A 16,706-nucleotide genomic window follows, 5' to 3' on the forward strand; every position below is an offset into this window, starting at 1 on the left:
CCCCTCCCCCAGGCTGTCACTGCTGGAGGGACCTAACCAAAGGCAAATGGTGTTTGCGCAGTCACACGTGCGCCGGTGTAACATGGAGATGCCTCATGGGAGAAGGGTGGACCTGATGGCCCTGGTGCTTCCCTCCAGCATGAAGCTGAGGCAGAGCCAGAGACTTGGCCTTCTCTACCCTGCCCTTACCGTCCCGTGCAAGCAGTGGCCCCTTTCGCTTAGGGAAGGGTGGGCTGACCACAGCCCTATTTTTGAGGTTGCATGGAGCTGAGTGCCCTGGGCTGGGCCCCTTCTGCAATGCCCTTTTTCCTGGAGCCATTTGCCTGTGCCTGAGCAGACCCCTGGTCCTGCACTGCCCGGGTTGCTCAGCACACCCAGCAGGGATGCACGGTGCTCTCTTGAGGCCGGCTTTAGGGTGCCATGGGCAGCTCATAAAATGATGCTCAAATCCTTGTGCCAGGGCCATTCAATGGGCTAGGGCTGTGCCTTGAGCAAATGTTGTGGTGTCCAAACTCGGTGTGGGACTCTATTGCTGGCTCTGGATCTGATCTTGCTTGTTGGGCTTTGGAAAGGACTTGGTTTTCTCTGTGGCTTTTTTTTTTTTTTTTTCTTTTCTAATAAAAGTTGCTCTTTCTAAGACATCCCACTCACCTGCTCCTGGGCTGGGACTGGGAATGGTCTGCTTCCCTTCTTCTGACAAGGGGAAAAAAGGCAAAATTCCTAGACAAACGTGTCCTGAGGACACATTAAAAAACCAAAAAGGACAGCTAAAAGCAGCTTGAGACTCCTCCCTTCTCATTACAGCATCTTGGGCTCGGTGCAGTAGCTGAGTGAGCCTGGGCTGGGGGCTGCGATGGAGGGTCAGGTCCTCCGCTCCTGGCAGTGCTGCCATATCAGCGTCCCCAGACCTAGAAAGTGACAGCTGGCTGGCTTGTGTCAGCCCCTCGGGCACTTGTGTATCTCAGTCCGGAGGGTTTAAAATAGCAAATCTCTGAGGCCACACAATAGCTTGGGCTTATATGGGCTCCTGGGGGGGAAGGGGGAGCGGTGGAGGGGGCCGGGGCTGTGGCTGCTGAAATAGCAGCTCACAAGTGTTGCATTCCTCGCTGGGCGCCGGGCACATTCCTCCTGGCGCTGCCCGCCCCGGGGTGGGCGCTGGAGCCCCCTTAAATCCTCCTGCCCACAAAGAGCATTTTCCAGACGCCCGCTGCCTTCCCCTCCGCTCCCCGGGATCTCACCGGCACCTGCGGCAGAGGTAAGGCTGGGGCGGCAGGATGCACGCTCGGGCGTAGGATGCTCTGTGGAAGGGCAGTTGTTAAGGACCCAGAAGTGATTTGGCTCAGTTGCTGGTCCCCCACAGCTGCTTGTGCTGGGATGTATTTCTGTCATGAAGGCATTCCCACGGATAAAGCATCAGGACCCTCTCCAGGGGGTTGTGTTTGCAACTTGCCCGATGCCTTTTGGACCATCCCGATGTGTGCCAAGGCAGCTGAGAAAGATTTTGGCTGCCCTGGTTCCAGGGGCATCTCATCAATCCCTGTTTCCTGAGCCTCTGGAGGGGATGGGAGGGATGCGATGCCTGTGGGAGAGTCGGGCCAGCCTGGCAGCCCATGGAGGAGTTAGAGGTGGGATGCTCCTGTGCGTGGTCTGGCCTTGCCAGGCAGGAAGGGCGCAGCAACATGACCCACACCGGAGCAAATGCTGGGAAATGAGAGCTCCGTGTGTGTGTAGTCTGGAGGAAAGCAGAGCCTGTGAACTGTGGAGGAGTAACTCAGCCCCAGAGGTGTGACCAGCTAGGCCTGGGCTAATGGACAGGGGGATTTTAAGGACTGGGAGGGATATCTGGATTATTTAAGACACAGCAAATGATGGAAGTTGTTTTGCAGTCAGTAATACGCGCAATGTTTCTTCTGTAACTGTAATAAATCTGCTGGGTTCTCTAAATTCTTTCAAAACAAGATTTCAAAGCTTTAGTGATAAAGGTTTATCTGTTTCTGTGCACAGGATGGATAAATATTTCCTAGGGGCACTTTTTTTCATTGTGTACCCCCCTGAACAGTCCTGGTTTTGATGCTGCTCCTCAGCAAATACTCTGTGGGAGCTAGTGATGTATGAGAGAGGAGGTAGATGGAAATGTGGAAATAAGCTTCCACAAGTGCATGTTTGCACTCTCATGGCCAGGAGGGAGCCTTCGCTCTTGTGTTGTGAGAGGATCATGTGAAATCTTGGGTGCTCAGAGGCCACGTAAATGCTTTGACCAAACTCGAGGTAGCAGGACCATGCTGACCTTGGGGAAAAGTCGGGCTAAGAACTGATGTTCGAGGGGGAGTGGGGATCAAGGGGATGGTGCTGGGGGGCTGCCAAAGGAGGGAACATTAGAGGGAGGGGAACAATGACGGCAGAAGCAGGCAGTGAACCTGAGGCAGAGGGGGCTGAGTTCTGACTTCATTTGTCTCCAAAAAGCACCTTCTGAGTCATTGCTCAGAAGTGAGATTTGACAGCCCCTGGGAGCCACTGGTATGTGGAGGCATCCCTCCTGTAACGTGTCCTCCCCATGCCTGTGGATTCCAGTCCTGGATTCAGCATCTTGAATAAGCGATCCCGAAGCCTGTCCTACCCTTCCTGGGTAATAAATGCTCAACAGATGTAACAAGGACCAGTTGTTCCCAGACATCGGGCAGGAGGAGAAGTGAAGCGGCGCTGCTCTGGGAACAGGTGGTTTAGCACATGGGGGTTATTTCTAGAGCTGCCTTGCGTTGTCCTGCTGCATCTCAGCTTTGCTGAGGTCTGGCGTGAACACGAGCAGTGGACAGGCTGTACAGGGGCTGGGGCTGATGCTCAGGGCTGCTCCGGGATGCCCAGAGCTGAGGCTGATCATGGGGCTAGTCTGTGCAGACCTTGCTGCGGAGCAGTGGGTGGAAGCTGGATGGGTGGGATGCTGAGTGAGGTCCTCCTGAGCACAGCTGGGAGAGACATGGGTGTGCTGGGAAGGTGAGCATAGCCATTTCTGCAGAGTTATTAGCCCTATTGCTAAATCAGGCTTTTTTTTTTTTTTTTTTTTTTTTCATTCCTTTTAACTAACCTCTGTCTCAGGGCCAGGACCAGGAGAGAAATGCCCCTTTCCAGAGCACGCTCCGCACTTGGAGGGCTGGGCTGGGAGGTTTCACTGAGATCTCGTGCTGTGGCTTGTGCAGGGCTGCAAATCTGAGATAACGGGACATCCCTGCAAGTTTCTATATCCCAACCAAGCTAAGAATAGTCAGGAAGCAATACAGGCTGAGCATTATAATTGGGCTGTTTTCCTGTGTCCTGAGCAAACGCAGCGCCCTGAGATGGCTGAGGTGAGGGGAGCTGCGTGTCCTGGACATGGCTCCTGGCAGCAGTTATCGGTGTTGCATGAGGCTGTGCCTAATCTTCTGTCTCCTATTTGGGGCGAGCTGTGATCCTGGGACAGGAGGGGAGGCGGGGGCCTTATCTCTGCTGAGATAATGCTGTCACAGCATGGCTGGGGCCAGCTCGAAGCTCCAAGTGCTTTGGAGAGGCGCAGCATCTCTGTGGGTTCTGGAGGACAGGCTGTGCTTGCCCTTATCTCAGCTCCTAACTCGCTTTTTCCAATCTGCCTTGAATTCTGCTAGATAACCAGGGATGTCGGACTCTGAAGAGGTCATTGAAGAATATGACCAGTAAGTGGTGTGTTTGTAAACACCCTTTCTTTCCCTTTTATTCCTACTTTCCCCACAGGGTTGTGGTATTCTTTAGAGGTGCTGTTCAGGGGTCACTGGCTCTTGTCATTATCCCAGCATGAGGTCCCCCACCCTGCCACCACTGCTGCGATAGTGCCGAGACCCCCAGCAGTGGGGAGTTTTGCGTTAGGGTCCTGTCCCATCCCCACTGCCACCTTATGGCACGCTGCCCAGCAGTCATTGCCCATTGCTAGAGAAAAGGGGGCCAGCCCTGAGGAGGTTCCCAGTTCCCCTTTGCCCTCTCTGGTGGACACACGTGCCCCGTTGCAGCGCACCGCTGTAACTCTGCAAACCTATGTTTTGGTTTGCAGGGAGCAGGAAGGTAAGAGGATGCAGAGCACCTGTGGCTGCCCTGAGGATGAAGCTAAAAAATCACCAGAGCAACTTCAATAACCTGTGTCTTCTTTCCCTTCCCTCTCCCCCATGCACACGTGTGCGCTGTGAAGAGGAGTACGTGGAGGAAGGTAGGTGTCTCACCGGCTGTTGCAAGGACCTAGAGACGAGTGCTGTTGGTTCAGTGTTTTGCTTGGTGGGTTGTGGTGATAAGCTCCTCGACAGCAATGGGCAAATCATGACCAGGAAAGGCAGATGAGACTGTGTCTAGATTTCTCCCCCTGAAACATCAGTAGGATCAAAACCAGTCTGAACTTTCTGAGGGTCTCTTTTGCCAGTGATCCCTTGACTCCAAGCACTTGGAAATGCTGGACTCGGGCGCTGGCAGAGGTGTGAGCCCAGTAACTCGATGGGAGCTGGAGCCTCAGCTGAATGTACATTAATGATGCTCAGGCACAAACCTCCAGCTGCCTCAGGCTGGCGGAGGTGCAAGCCCCATGGCGTGTGCAGGCACCCTGGGACGCAGCTGGGCTGTGCATTTGGGGCTGGGCTGGGGAGCTGGGTTTTGCTGAGCCTCTTGTTGCTTCTGGGCACTGCCAGGCAGCCCGGGCTGCTGCACGGCAAAACACCCTGGACATTAAAAGCAAAGAGAGAACAAAGGGGAAGCCACTGCCGTGCTAGTCCTCATCTCATGCAGCCCATAGCTACACTCCACAGCTTTATGGCGTCCCACTAACTTCTGCACTTATTCCTTTCCCTCCTCCCTGGCCCAGAAGAGGAAGAATGGATAGAGGAAGACGACGGTAGTTATTGCACCTTTCTTTATTTCATCTCTCCACTGCTGCTGTGAATATGTCGTGGGTCGGTGTGTCTTTTGCCTCTCCCTGGTTGGGAAATGGTTTTCTTTCATTCTTCCACTTCTCTCTCTTGCTTCTTGCACTCCCCCCTTCCCGCCCTGCTGCGCTCTGCGTATCTGCTCCTCTGTCTGTGGCTTCTCTCCTTACATCTACCAGCCACATGCACTCGTGGTTTGCTATCTTCTTTTTCTTTCCTTCTGTCTTGCTGTGGGACCACAAGTCTTCCCAGGACCTGTGGATCCCAGCATCGCTCTGACTCCAGTGGAGGACTCTCGTGGGGATACTGCTCCCTCCAGTGGAAAAATGCTCCAGCAGTGCCATAAACAAGGCTGCAGGTGCCGGAGGCACTTTCTCTAATGCCAGCCAGACTTATTCTTCACTGGTTAAAGGAGAGCAATAGAAATCACTGCCCCCATCGTGGGGTGTAAGAGCATGATAGCATGGGAGTGCATGAGGGACAAACCTGGAGGTGGCTATAAAGCCTTTAATTTTATTTTTGCTCTGCCCAAGCAGAGACCGGCCCTTGGGTAAAGGTTAGAGTGAAGTCCCGAGCCGCTGCTTCTCTCCTGCGGTCACATCTCCTCGGGTCTCTCTCTCGGCCGGCTCCGTGCCACAGTTGTCCTGATCCGGGGTCCGTGGGGAGCCAGCGGGAGTGGCAGGTGCCCGACTCACGCTGCCCATTATCCCACAGGTCAGGAAGAACAAGTAGAGGAGGAGGAGGAGAAGACAGAGGAAACAAAGGCAGAAGGTGAGTGGTGGCTTCGCCAGTGAGCTGCCGTGGCTCGGCTGGAGCTATGCTCTGCTTCGCTGAGGTGCCCAGCAGGGTCTGGGGTGCCCCAGCACGGTCTATGGCCGTGGGCCAGCAGCACAGAGGGGCAGCTCTGCCCCGTCTCTGTGGTTTCCAGTAAGAAAGCGTCAAAACTGAACTGCCCTTTCCAGATCTACTGAGTGCCTTGGCCCTGCAAGCATGAGGATAATGGTGTTTTCTGCTGGGTGCTGATCAGCCTGTGTCCAGCACTCTGAAATAATGCCAGAAATGAGTTCAGCCTGTTCCACCAAGAGGTCCCTGTTGCCCTAGAGGGGGGATTTCCAGAGCGGGGGTCATGCTTTGATGTGTCTTACTGTTGAAAGGGCACTGGACCTCATGGGACCTCTCTGGAGGGCTGCCTGATGTGTGTCCCTGTGCTGTCCTGGCTGGTAGGGCAGGCTCAGATCCCAGCCGTGCTGCCTGAGTTAGGAGGATGCTGGGACCCTCTGTGCTGGGGGCACATGGTTGCCCTCACCCATGGATGCTCATATTCTCCCTGTTGCTTTTGAAACAGAACAAGAAGATGAAACGAAAGGACCAGGAGAAGGTAAAGCAGGAACAGAGGAGAGATGGTCTGGGCCATTTCAGTCCTGATCCCCAGTCCCCCAAGACACTGGGTCCTTGTAACGGGGTTTTTGGTGTTTTGCTGCTGAAGAGAGAGAATCTGCTGTAAATGGTGCAGAGCTGCCCTGGCCCTGTCCTCTGCCAGGGCTGGGGCAGCAGGAGACCTGTGGGAGGGATGGCTTTGTGCTGCCTAGGTAAGAAATGAACCCAAAATAGAGAAGGAGAGGGTAGTACTACTGCTTTTGCAGCCTGAGCTCTTGCAAAACTTGCTGGGTTCCTCCCAGAGAGGACCTGGGGCTCTCCTGGTCTGTCTGTGAGCGAGGGATGTCTGTAAGGGACCTGCTCTCTCCCTGTTCATCCTGGAGGGATGAGGCTGGGTTTTGCAGTGGGGATAATGTGAGGCAGAGGGGAACAGCCTGGCTGAACCACCCCGCTGTGTCCATGGGCAGGGTGCGCGGCAGGGCTGGCCTCTGGGAGCCAAAACTTTGTGTTTTCTGCAGGTGGAGAGGGGGACCGAGAGCAGGAGCCCGGGGAAGGTGAAGTATCCATCCTCAGTCCTCTCTGGGGTGGGAGGGACTGTCCCTTCACCTGTGTAAGGAGGCACCAAATGCTTTTCTGCTCAGCCAGGAGCATCAACATGCATCTTGGGTTTTGGTACAGAGACAGACACCCCATTGCACACCTTCTTGCTGGAGGATGATCCACAATGCAGCCTGTGTTGCTGGGGTAGAGGGGTAGCTTGGCTTAGTGTTGTGGCTTTTGGGTCAAGGCGTGAAAGCAAATGCCCCTGCAACACTAACATTGTCCTTCTCTCCTGCTCCTGTGGACCTGCAGGTGAATCGAAGCCAAAACCCAAGTAAGTGTCAGTGCATTTTCTCTGGTGCAAGGTCTGACCTAGGAGCTGTGCCAGGGCAGAGGCTCCATGTGATGGGCTTAGCACCATGATCCAGAAAGGGCATGGGACAGTGAGGCCTCAGAAGCATGAAGGCAGGGTGGGACTAGGACATGGAGAGAAAAAGGGAGAGAAACAGGCAGATAAACATGGAATATGAAGGGGATCCTGAGAATGAGGTCTTTTGGCAGTTTTGAAGCATTTTGTGTGCTCCCTGGGGGAAGCCTAGCTGCCCTGTAGCCCTGCAGCTGGAAAAAAATTGTGTGCACCCTAGTCGGGGGTATGTAGTCCATGGCACAGCCAGGGCCTTTCTTCTGCAGTATGGTCCTGGCCATGGCTGGCATAAGACATGCATTTGCATGAGTGCCAGCACCCCAGGGACAGGAGCACCTGTCTAAAGAATGAGGCAATGATCCACTGCCAGGAACCTGTGGGTCCTCGTGGACCCCAGGGATGCTGAGGTGTGGGAGGCAGATCTGTCCTCAGCTGCAACCTCTACATCCCTTTACATCTTTATGTGCCCCTACTGAGCATCTCCTGGCCTCCCCCAAGCCCACAGAGGATGAGAGGCTGGTTTCCAGCTCCCTGTGCCAGATCACACTCGAGCACACAGTTCTTCTGTGCTCTTTTGGGTGAGCAATGGGGTGGCTGCCAGTCCCAGGGTACCTGGCAAACGGTTGTGGCCAAATTGCCTGCAGCTTACGGAGTTATTCCAACCATGCGGGTGCCTTGGAGTACTTCCCGGGAATGCCAGAGGTCTTCCTCTGAGGCTGTCCAGCTGGCAACCTCCAGCAAGCAGCATTACACTTCCCTGCCCTCAAAATGTGCTCACTCTGCATCCCTGGGGACTGTGAGGCTTGGAGAGGAGGTCTGGGTAGATCAGTGCATGGCCAAAAGGTGCTGTCTTGTCCCAGGTACCTGCTGCAGGCTCAACATCCTCCTGCTCACCTTCACTTGCAGGGTCTTCATGCCAAACCTGGTGCCTCCCAAAATCCCAGATGGTGAGAGACTGGATTTTGATGTAAGTAGTGCACTCGGTGTCCATCCCTGGTGGGGGACCCCCCCACACTGTTGCTCAAGTCTGTGCCCAGCAGCTCTGCATCCCCTGGAGGGCTTCACCCATGGGGAGTGCAGCTGTTGCTGCTCTTCCTATCTGGTACAGGACATCCACCGCAAGCGCATGGAGAAGGACCTGAATGAGCTGCAGGCCCTTATCGAAGCCCACTTTGAGAGCAGGAAGAAGGAGGAAGAGGAGCTCATGTCCCTCAAGGACAGGATTGTACGTCTGCAGCCTTCCCCTTCCATCACTATTGCCACCCTCTCCCCTGTGGGCATGCAGCTGCATCCTTTCCCCACAGTCCTGACAGGAAAACCTGAGACATCCCATGTCCCTGCAGGACAGAGCCCGGGACGTTGAGCCAGATTTTGTACCCCCATGCCTGGGGAAAGCCTGGTCTGGTCTGGCTGCTGCGGTGCCTGACGGAGAGGCACCTTCCCCCAGGTCACTGTTCCACAAGCTCCCTCGGGAGACACGGGAGCAGCAGATCTGCCCTTGGGGCTCTCAGGGCTTTTGGGGTCAGGGATGCGTCCCTAGGGCCAGAGAGGAGGCAGATTCCCTGGAGTGTCCAAGCCAACATCCTCTCCTTGTGCAGGAGCAGCGGCGAGCGGAGAGGGCAGAGCAGCAGCGGATTCGCAGCGAGAGAGAGAAGGAGCGCCAAGCCCGCATGGCCGTGAGTGTCCCCAGGGACGGGGCGCTGGGGCTGGCTCGGCTGGCACAAGCCCGGCCGCGGAGCACGTGGGAGCACGAGCTGTGTGTGGCGTGCGAGCCGGGCCGTGAGGTCTCTGACTGTCCGCTCCTGGCCCACTTCTGACCCTGGCAGGAAGAAAGAGCTCGCAAAGAGGAAGAGGAGGCAAGGAAGAAGGCCGAGGAGGAAGCGCGGAAGAAAAAAGCTTTGTCCAACATGCTGCATTTTGGAGGCTACATGCAGAAGGTGTGATCCTACCCCGGGTGGATGCAACGAAGCCGCTGGTGCTCCCGGGAAGGGCTCGGCCTCGGGCTGGCCTCCCAGCACAGCGTGTCCCCGGTGCTGGCAGACGTGGTTCCTGTGAGCAGGAGGCAGGGCAGTGCCGCTGGGCTGCAGCGGCGGTCGGAGGGCCGAAGTGAGCCCAGAGCTCTGCTTTGCAGGTGCTGGCCAGGGCTGGTCCAGCCCCACCGCAGGGGCAGGAGCTGCCGGGGGGTCTTGTCTGCTATTGCCAGACTTTCCTCGGGGACCTCATGTGGTTCTGGAGTCCCAAAAGCTGAGGGTGCTGAACTGGGGGTAGGGGTGGAGCAAAGGCTGGGCAGCTTTCCTTCCCTCCGGCGGACTGACGGTTTCCTCAGTCAGAGAAAAAGGGTGGGAAGAAGCAAACGGAGCGGGAAAAGAAGAAGAAGATCCTCAGCGAACGGCGGAAACCCCTGAACATCGACCACCTCAACGAAGACAAGCTGAGGTGAGCACAGGCTGCAGGAGGGGTGTCCAGGGTGGGAGCTCCGCTTTGGGTCCCCCCTGCCGGGCAGGGCCCTTGCCCGGGGGCTGGCGGGTGGCGATGGCACGGCTGGGAGGGGGCTGTGATACCCCGCGGGGACACGGGCTCTGCCGGGCCACGGCTGCCAGGCGGCACGGCCGTCAGGGGGAGCCACGCTTACAGGTGTGGCACCTGCGTGTCCCTGGTCCACGAGTGGGCTGGCATCGCCGCCGGCTGAGGCATCCCGCCTGGCACGGAGCCGGCAGAGTCCCATCCTGGGGCAGCGGGCGAGGTGGTGGCAACACCGCCCTGTCCCCCGCAGCGGGGTCCCCATCAGCCACGTCCCACTCCTGCACTGACAGCAGCTGGCTCTGCCCGCAGGGACAAGGCCAGGGAGCTGTGGCAAACCATCCGTGACCTGGAGGCTGAGAAATTTGACCTGCAGGAGAAGTTCAAGCGGCAGAAGTATGAGGTGAGCTGTGAGGTCCTCCGTAAGCTTGCCCACCCGCCACGTGCCTGGCTGCTCCTGCTCCCCGCTGCGAGATGCAGGGGGCTGTGGGGGCTGTGCTGGGGAGGCTGTGGCTGCGTCAGGACAGGGCTGTGCCCCACACGGTACCTGGGGTGACGAGCGCTCAGGAGGCTCTGCAGAACCACTAAAAGCAAAGCCACATCTGCCTCCCTTTTGGAGATGCACCAGGATCAAACCATCTCTCCCAGCCACACTGGCGAGGCTGAGCACACAGCTGTTAAGTGCTGGAAGTTGTGGCAGCTGGTGACAGGGGCTGTGTGGTGGCCCTGTGACCTCCCTGCTCCTGGGGACAGGTGCTTTGCACTGCAATAGGCTTCCTGCTGTGCTGCACATCACAGCCCGGTGCTAAAAGCCTGGCAAGAGAGAGCAGTGACACATCTTCACCCTGACCCTCATCCCTGGCCAGGCATAGGGAATATTGCCAAGTTTCACCATCTGCCTGTGTTTGTCTTGCAGATCAACGTCCTCCGAAACCGCGTTAGTGACCACCAGAAAGTGTAAGTCCCCGAGCAGGCTGAGCATCCTTCCTTGATGCCTCCTGCCCTTCCAGCTCCCAGCTCCCTGTCCCCAGTTCCCTCCCTGTGTATCTCCTGGCTCCTCTGCACACTGGCAGAGCCACCTCCTGCCCTTCCCACTCCTGCCTCTGGTCTCACTGGCAGCTGGTGGCCATGGACCTGCAGGTCTGGCCCGGGGATGCCAGTCCACACTGCCCTGCTCCCATTGCCTCCCGCCTCCACCAGATTCCCCCTGCCCCAGAGACCCTGGATGGGGATGGAGCCCAGGGAGATCCCCCCTCTGCAAGAGGCCTGTGTCCTGCAGGGTCCTGCCAGCTCAGCTGCCCCCACCCCTGCAGTGGCTCTGCCCAGCATCTCAGGGAAGGTGCTGGAGATCCCAGCTTGTGTAGGAGGGGAAATCCCATGGGCTGTGGGAGCTGTGCAGCCCCGCAGGGTCCAGGGAGCCTGTCCCCATGCCCATGTTCCCTGCACAGGACTGGAGGACCCTTTGTGGGAGGGTGGCAGTGGGTGTTTAACCAGCACTCTCAGGAGCACCATGCTGCTCTCATATCCCTATCCCACGCTGCCATCTCAAATGAGAGGTGCTCAGCCTGCCCCGTGTGTAGGGTAGCAGCATCTCCCACCCGCTTACACCAAACCTTTCTTCTCTTCTGCCCCAACATGGCCTGTTACTGCAGCAAAGGGTGAGTACAGGCATCCCCTGAGTGCTGTGTCTCCCACTGCATGTGTGCTGCATGGGCGCCAGGGCTGACATCAGGCTAGCAGCAGGGCTGAGGCAGGGGGCAATGCCAAGGACTGGCAGCCAAAGCTGCGCTGGTGACTCTCAGAATCATGTGCCAGAAATGCCCTTCACTGTCCTCCTCGAGCCGCTACAGCCTCCTCTCTGCTCACCCACAGCCAGAGCAGTGCCTGTTCCCCTGATGCTGGTTGAGGAGAGTGATGTGGGGGGTCCTGGCTAACAGCTTCACAGCTTCTGGTTCTTGGGAAAAGGATCCTGCAGCTGTTTTTCACCCTCTGCAACTGGAGATCCAACTCGTTGATGCTTCTTTGAAGAATCCTTAGGAGGGAGAAAGGGGAAAGGGATTGGGGGTCCTTAGAAACACCTGGCAAACTGCATGAGCCTGTTCCCATAGAGTCCCAAAACACACAGGCTGACTCAGGTCCCAGGTTTTTTCCTGGAGCCACTGAAGACCTTCCTGCCAGGGCAGTGAGCATCAACCAGAGACAGCTTAGTCCTCTTTGCAGGGCTGCTGATGGCACCCACCTTGTCCCTCTTTTCACGGTCACTAATGCTTTTTCTACTTCTCTTCTAGGTCAAAGGCTGCCCGTGGGAAGACCATGGTGGGGGGCCGGTGGAAATAGATGACTCAGAAGGGAAAGGAGGCTCAGCCATGGGGAAGTGTGTTGCCTTTCGGTCGACCAGATGGCTTCCCCACGTCGTGGAGCCCACACTGTGCACCCACCTGCCCTCCCACCGCATGGAGCTTGCAAAGACCTTGCTGCAGGCACAGTGCTGTCTGGGTGGGCAGATGCTTCACAAGGTGCCGTTTCTCATCTCCACACCACCAGGTGATGTTGTGTCTGTAAATAAAGAGAACGGTGAGGGGGTGCGGGTGTTGTCTCCATCCTGAAGCTCTAAGCCCAGAGGAAGCAGGCACAGGAAAGTCTCAGCAGAGCTCGGCTGAGCAAGTGCAATTGTGTGCCTGCTCCCTGGGGTACAAGAGGATGCAGCAACCACCAGGACCTCCCGAATAACATGTTCCCTTACCTCACAGCATTTTACACCTGCAGTCCTAGGGAGGTTTTGTAACAGACCTGCTTTTCCTCCTGCAGTTTGGGGCAATCCTAGTTATGGCCACTTTAGTTCCTGCTTTTGCTGTACCAGAGTCCCCCTCTCTGTGTCAGGGTTGGCCCTGTGGGACAGCATGGCTAGGGGCACTGCTTCCAAGCCTCTGGGTCCATGTCAAGCAGTCACAAACTCTGCTTCCAGGCCATTTTCACTTTTATTTCCACCTCTTCCTAAAGGGCCAAGACCAGCTGTGATTGCCTTCTCTGTGTGTTTCTGACAGCATGAAATGAAGACATAAGTCAGTATGGACAGACCTTTTATTTGTCCTTTCAGGGGTGCAGATCTTTTTTATCTGGCTGTAGGCATCTCCGTAGCACAGTCCCACAGGCAATGCCCATGGGGACACATCAGCTGCATAATCCCAGGCATTCCTGGTTCGTGGATCTGGACTGTCAGCCAGCAGAAGACACTAGGCTTGCACTACAATTTCGTGGGGCAAGCTGTCCCGTGCTACTGTTAAACAGCATCAGAGCAGTGAGGGAGGATGGATGCACAGGATGATGGATCTTCAAAGGCTTTTTGTTCCTCGGCAAGGCATTTTGTCTCCTCTCTTGCTGGGGCTGCCTGTCTGTGCAGCAGCCCCAGTGGTGTAGGGGCACCCTGCAGGTTTCTCTCTTGTACTGCCTGTTGAATGGCGACTTATTTTGCCTGCTTCGACAGATGCCATCAGGCTTTGGGGAACAAGGCTCTGGGAAGCATCAGCTTCTGTGAGGCAGTAAGTGGCGGGCAACCAGCCCCTTATCGCTCACCTCCTCAAAAACAAGGCGTGGAGGGATGAATGTGGTCCCTTATTGGGACAAAGAAGGAGAGCTGGGGAGGGTGGCAGTGCCGGGACATGAAATATCCCAAGGCTGGCTGAGCGAAGGTCCAGCAAATGACATTTCCAGCATGCCTGACGTGTGGCCCCAAGTGAGAGGAGCACTCGGGGCAGAAAACTACATCTGGCCTGGAAATGCCTTTTCCCAGGCTCTGAAGGTCCACCCTCAAAACCTTCCTGGCAGGCAAAGGCAGGGCCCTGCCAGTGCTGGTGCCCGGTGCTGCAGAGGCACTGCAGCCGTTCTGCCTGTCCCTGCGGGGCTGGCAGCGCCCAGGGTGGGGGTACGGAGGCACTCCCTGCTTCCCACAGTGCTGCCTGTCTTGGCAGCGTGCTGGCCCCCCGCCAGCCCGGTTCCCTGTGCGCCGGGGCCAAAACCTGCCCGCTGCCTCCCCACCCAGCACCTCCCTCCCTGCACCCGGTGCTCGGTGGCACAGCCATGCCAGAACAGCTGAGTCAGCGCCCAGCCCTGCCACTGACCCTCCCCTGCTCCCTCTCCCACCGGTGTCCGTGGCTTCCCACTGTGAGCGGGCATGGCAGCGTGTGGTGCAGGGTGCAGAAACCCTCTGGGACGTGGTGGAGCACTCTGGGACCTTACAGGGTGCTGGCATCATCCCAAGTGTTGCATGGGCTGAGTGACGATTGCAATGGCACGGTGTTGTGGGTGCTGTGGGTTGGGAGGGCAGCTCTGATGGGCAGGCGTGCTGTCCCCATCCTGCCACGCGTAGCACATGTTTTGCAAGCGGATGAGCCTTAGCTTGGTGCAGCAGGCAGGGACCAGCCACGCTGCTGCGCAGTGCAGAGTGAGGGACCCCTGGCAGCAAATTGGAGGGCTGTGAAGGGTTAACAGCCTGGCAGTGCCATGTCGTTGTGGAGATTTGCAGTCTACTAGTGTCCTGCAGCACTGCTGTGTGGTCTCGGTGTCCCCATGGGCAGTAGGAGCTCTGCATGCCAGATGAAAGCACCAGTATCCTCTGGAGCATGGTAGAGAGCTCTGCCCTCTCCTAGCAGGGCATCTTCCCAGGAGTGATGAGGTGTAGCATCCTCTAGCATGTGGCAGAGGAACAGCATCTCCTGCCATAGCACGTACACATCCTGCATGCTGTGATCCTTTGAGGAGCAGCCCCCTGTGCAGCGCAGCACTTGAAAACAGCGTCTGCTTAAGTGCATTGTGGTGTCTCCGCCAAAGTGCGGGACAGGGGTCAGGTCGTGTCCCGCACAGCCTGCGCAGTGCAGCCTGCCAGGTCTTTTGGCTCCTCTGCGGAGACGCTGGCAGGTGCTGCAGTGAGGGGGCCGTGCTGATGGGTGCGATGCAGGGCTCGTGTCCTATAGTGCAGGGTGGCACAGGGGGCCTCTGCCTTCCCCGGCGTGGTGCCAATGTGCTGGCCAGAGTTCAAAGCTCCAGATGCTGCTGCCAGCCTGGGGTGCAAGACCACCGCCTCTGGTGTTCAGCACGGGTGTCCCAGCACTGCTGCATGAGCCCAGGCTGCAGCAGACCTGTGCCCAGGTCCCACCAGCATGTGCACCTCATGGTCTGTCAATGCAGCCCCCTGCCAGGGTCCTCCCCAGGGTACCACTGTCCCCGGGCAGCAGAAAGGATGCAGAAGAGGATGCATTTGTTACCAAGAAGGTGCTGGTAAAACACTGAGCTGATGTTTTGGGCTGTGGTTGTGCTAAACCAGAGTTGTGTGTAAGGCAGCCTCATGCTCTGCTCTGCCTACTCAAGACCTGGGACCACTCCCAGAGGCAAAGCCACAGAGCAATACAGATGTTGTAGAGCAACAGCCTGGTCTTGCACCTGCAGCTACAGATGGAAACAGCCTGCTCATGTCCTGATCAGGTCACATTAGCCAGGCATGCTCTGGACAGCACAGGAGACCCTGGGACTGCTGTCCTGGGGCCACCTGGCCAACTCATGTCCAAGGAGCCAGGGTCATGCATGTGGCTGCGCTACCAGCATTGTGGTCTGTGATGTAGCTGCAGTGTGGGACAGTGGCGGCAGCTCTAGAAGCTGAAATGCTTCCCAAGCCCGGTGTCTCTTACCAGATGAGGGTGTGGAACCTCTCACTGGTGCCATCAGTTGTCTCTCATCTTCAGAGTCCCAAGCCACCGTGCTGCTGTGCAATGGCCCTCCTCAGCACACTCCCCTGCAGGGCAGGTCCATTTGTTTGTGCAAGCATCTGATGTTTGCAATTTTTTAATGATTATTTTTAAATGCCTTATAAAACTACTTCGTTTAATATCTTAGCCCTGTAAATCACTGCCTATAGCAGTTAGTTCATAGGTATCAATTAATCGCCTTTAATTGGTTAAAGTCACCTGAGGTTTATGCTGATTCGACAGATGTCTTAAACCATCAATGAAGTCTTTAATGCACCGCAAGTTTAGCATCTACGCAATGACCCATGTCCGTGAGACAAGTCCTGCTGACAGAGCAGGCAACGACGCTCTGGGACGGAAAGGAAGAGGCTTCACCTGTGTCTGGAAGCAGCATTTTATTGGTGCTTAGTGGAAGGAAAATAAGCTTCCTGGTGATAGCTGAATCATGGCTTTTGCATGTGCTTTCATGCCCAGGTTTCAGCTGAGGTCCTGGGTGTAAACTGTGCTCTTTGGTGCAGGGCAGCAGCCACCGGCAGAAGCACTGAGGTGCTGAGACCCGGCAGGAGCTGGGATCAGCCCTTCGCCCAGGTGTTGGATCCATACGGTTCATGACTGGTAAAGGCGGTGCGACAGCATGTACCCTGACCTGGAGTGGTGCTGAGCACCAAAGCTGCTGTGACGGTTTGCAGGAACAGCAGTCCCTGTGAAGGCGGCTTTGGCGGTCACAGGCAGTGCCTAGGTCAGCAGATGGCACCGATCTCAGGGAGGTTTGGAGCACTGGAGGGAATTGGTCACCTGCTCTTGCACCCTGCTGTCAGCCTCAGCTGCACAGATCCTGACCCATCTCCCCCCATCTCTCCAAGTGCACGTGGAGACCAAACTCGCCCATGCTTCGCTGGTGCACAGAGCTCTGTGAGACAAATGTCAAAGCCTTTAGCAGTGTCTCGCCTGATATCACCTCTGGGTAAACCCCCAGCAGGTGGGTCTCAGAGCCCCATGGTTGCAGTTTGGAGGCCAGGTATCTGCAGGATATTCCTGCCTCTGCTACTCTCTGCTGACCTGGTCCTGCTCCCCACAGAGGAAGGGGGCTGGGCGCTCCCTTGTGTACAAAAACACACATAGGCACATGCAGAGTCCCGGGCACACGTGCACACACACACAGGCACAGGCACCTGTATGCACACACACCAAGGGTGC

The 16,706-nt window shown here is 56.8% G+C and overlaps 2 protein-coding genes across 12 annotated transcripts in view; one reads left to right on the forward strand and one right to left on the reverse strand.

Annotated features, from left to right (window-relative positions):
• Positions 1 to 3: 3 nt before the first annotated feature.
• Positions 4 to 12,846, forward strand: TNNT2 (troponin T2, cardiac type). Of its 11 annotated transcripts, XM_080367099.1 has the most exons (14): positions 4 to 4,207; positions 4,850 to 4,879; positions 5,625 to 5,681; positions 6,256 to 6,288; positions 6,806 to 6,841; positions 7,140 to 7,161; positions 8,158 to 8,218; positions 8,360 to 8,476; positions 8,850 to 8,927; positions 9,078 to 9,188; positions 9,578 to 9,687; positions 10,084 to 10,174; positions 10,688 to 10,728; positions 12,060 to 12,846. In XM_080367099.1, the coding sequence occupies exons 1-14, from the start codon at positions 4,039 to 4,041 to the stop codon at positions 12,106 to 12,108; spliced, it is 1,005 nt and encodes a 334-aa protein (XP_080223225.1). In that variant the 5' UTR covers positions 4 to 4,038; the 3' UTR covers positions 12,109 to 12,846. The 11 variants fall into 11 exon arrangements, with proteins under 11 accessions (XP_080223225.1, XP_080223228.1, XP_080223224.1 ...); XM_080367102.1 differs by lacking the exon at positions 12,060 to 12,846 and having other exon boundaries at positions 4 to 1,255; positions 3,636 to 3,694; positions 4,190 to 4,207; ... (1 more) ...; positions 8,158 to 8,476; positions 10,084 to 10,724; XM_080367098.1 differs by lacking the exons at positions 4,850 to 4,879; positions 12,060 to 12,846 and having other exon boundaries at positions 10,084 to 10,724.
• Positions 12,847 to 12,947: 101 nt separating this feature from the next.
• The window catches only part of PKP1 (plakophilin 1), a 79,566-nt gene continuing 75,807 nt past the window's right edge, over positions 12,948 to 16,706 (reverse strand). The window contains exon 14 of the mRNA XM_080367103.1: positions 12,948 to 16,681. The gene's annotated coding sequence lies outside the window, so the exon portion shown is untranslated. The remainder of the gene's footprint in view (positions 16,682 to 16,706) is intronic.

The sequence above is a fragment of the Falco punctatus genome (assembly GCF_963210335.1).
Source record: "Falco punctatus genome assembly, chromosome: 17".
NCBI classification, from domain to species: domain Eukaryota; kingdom Metazoa; phylum Chordata; class Aves; order Falconiformes; family Falconidae; genus Falco; species Falco punctatus.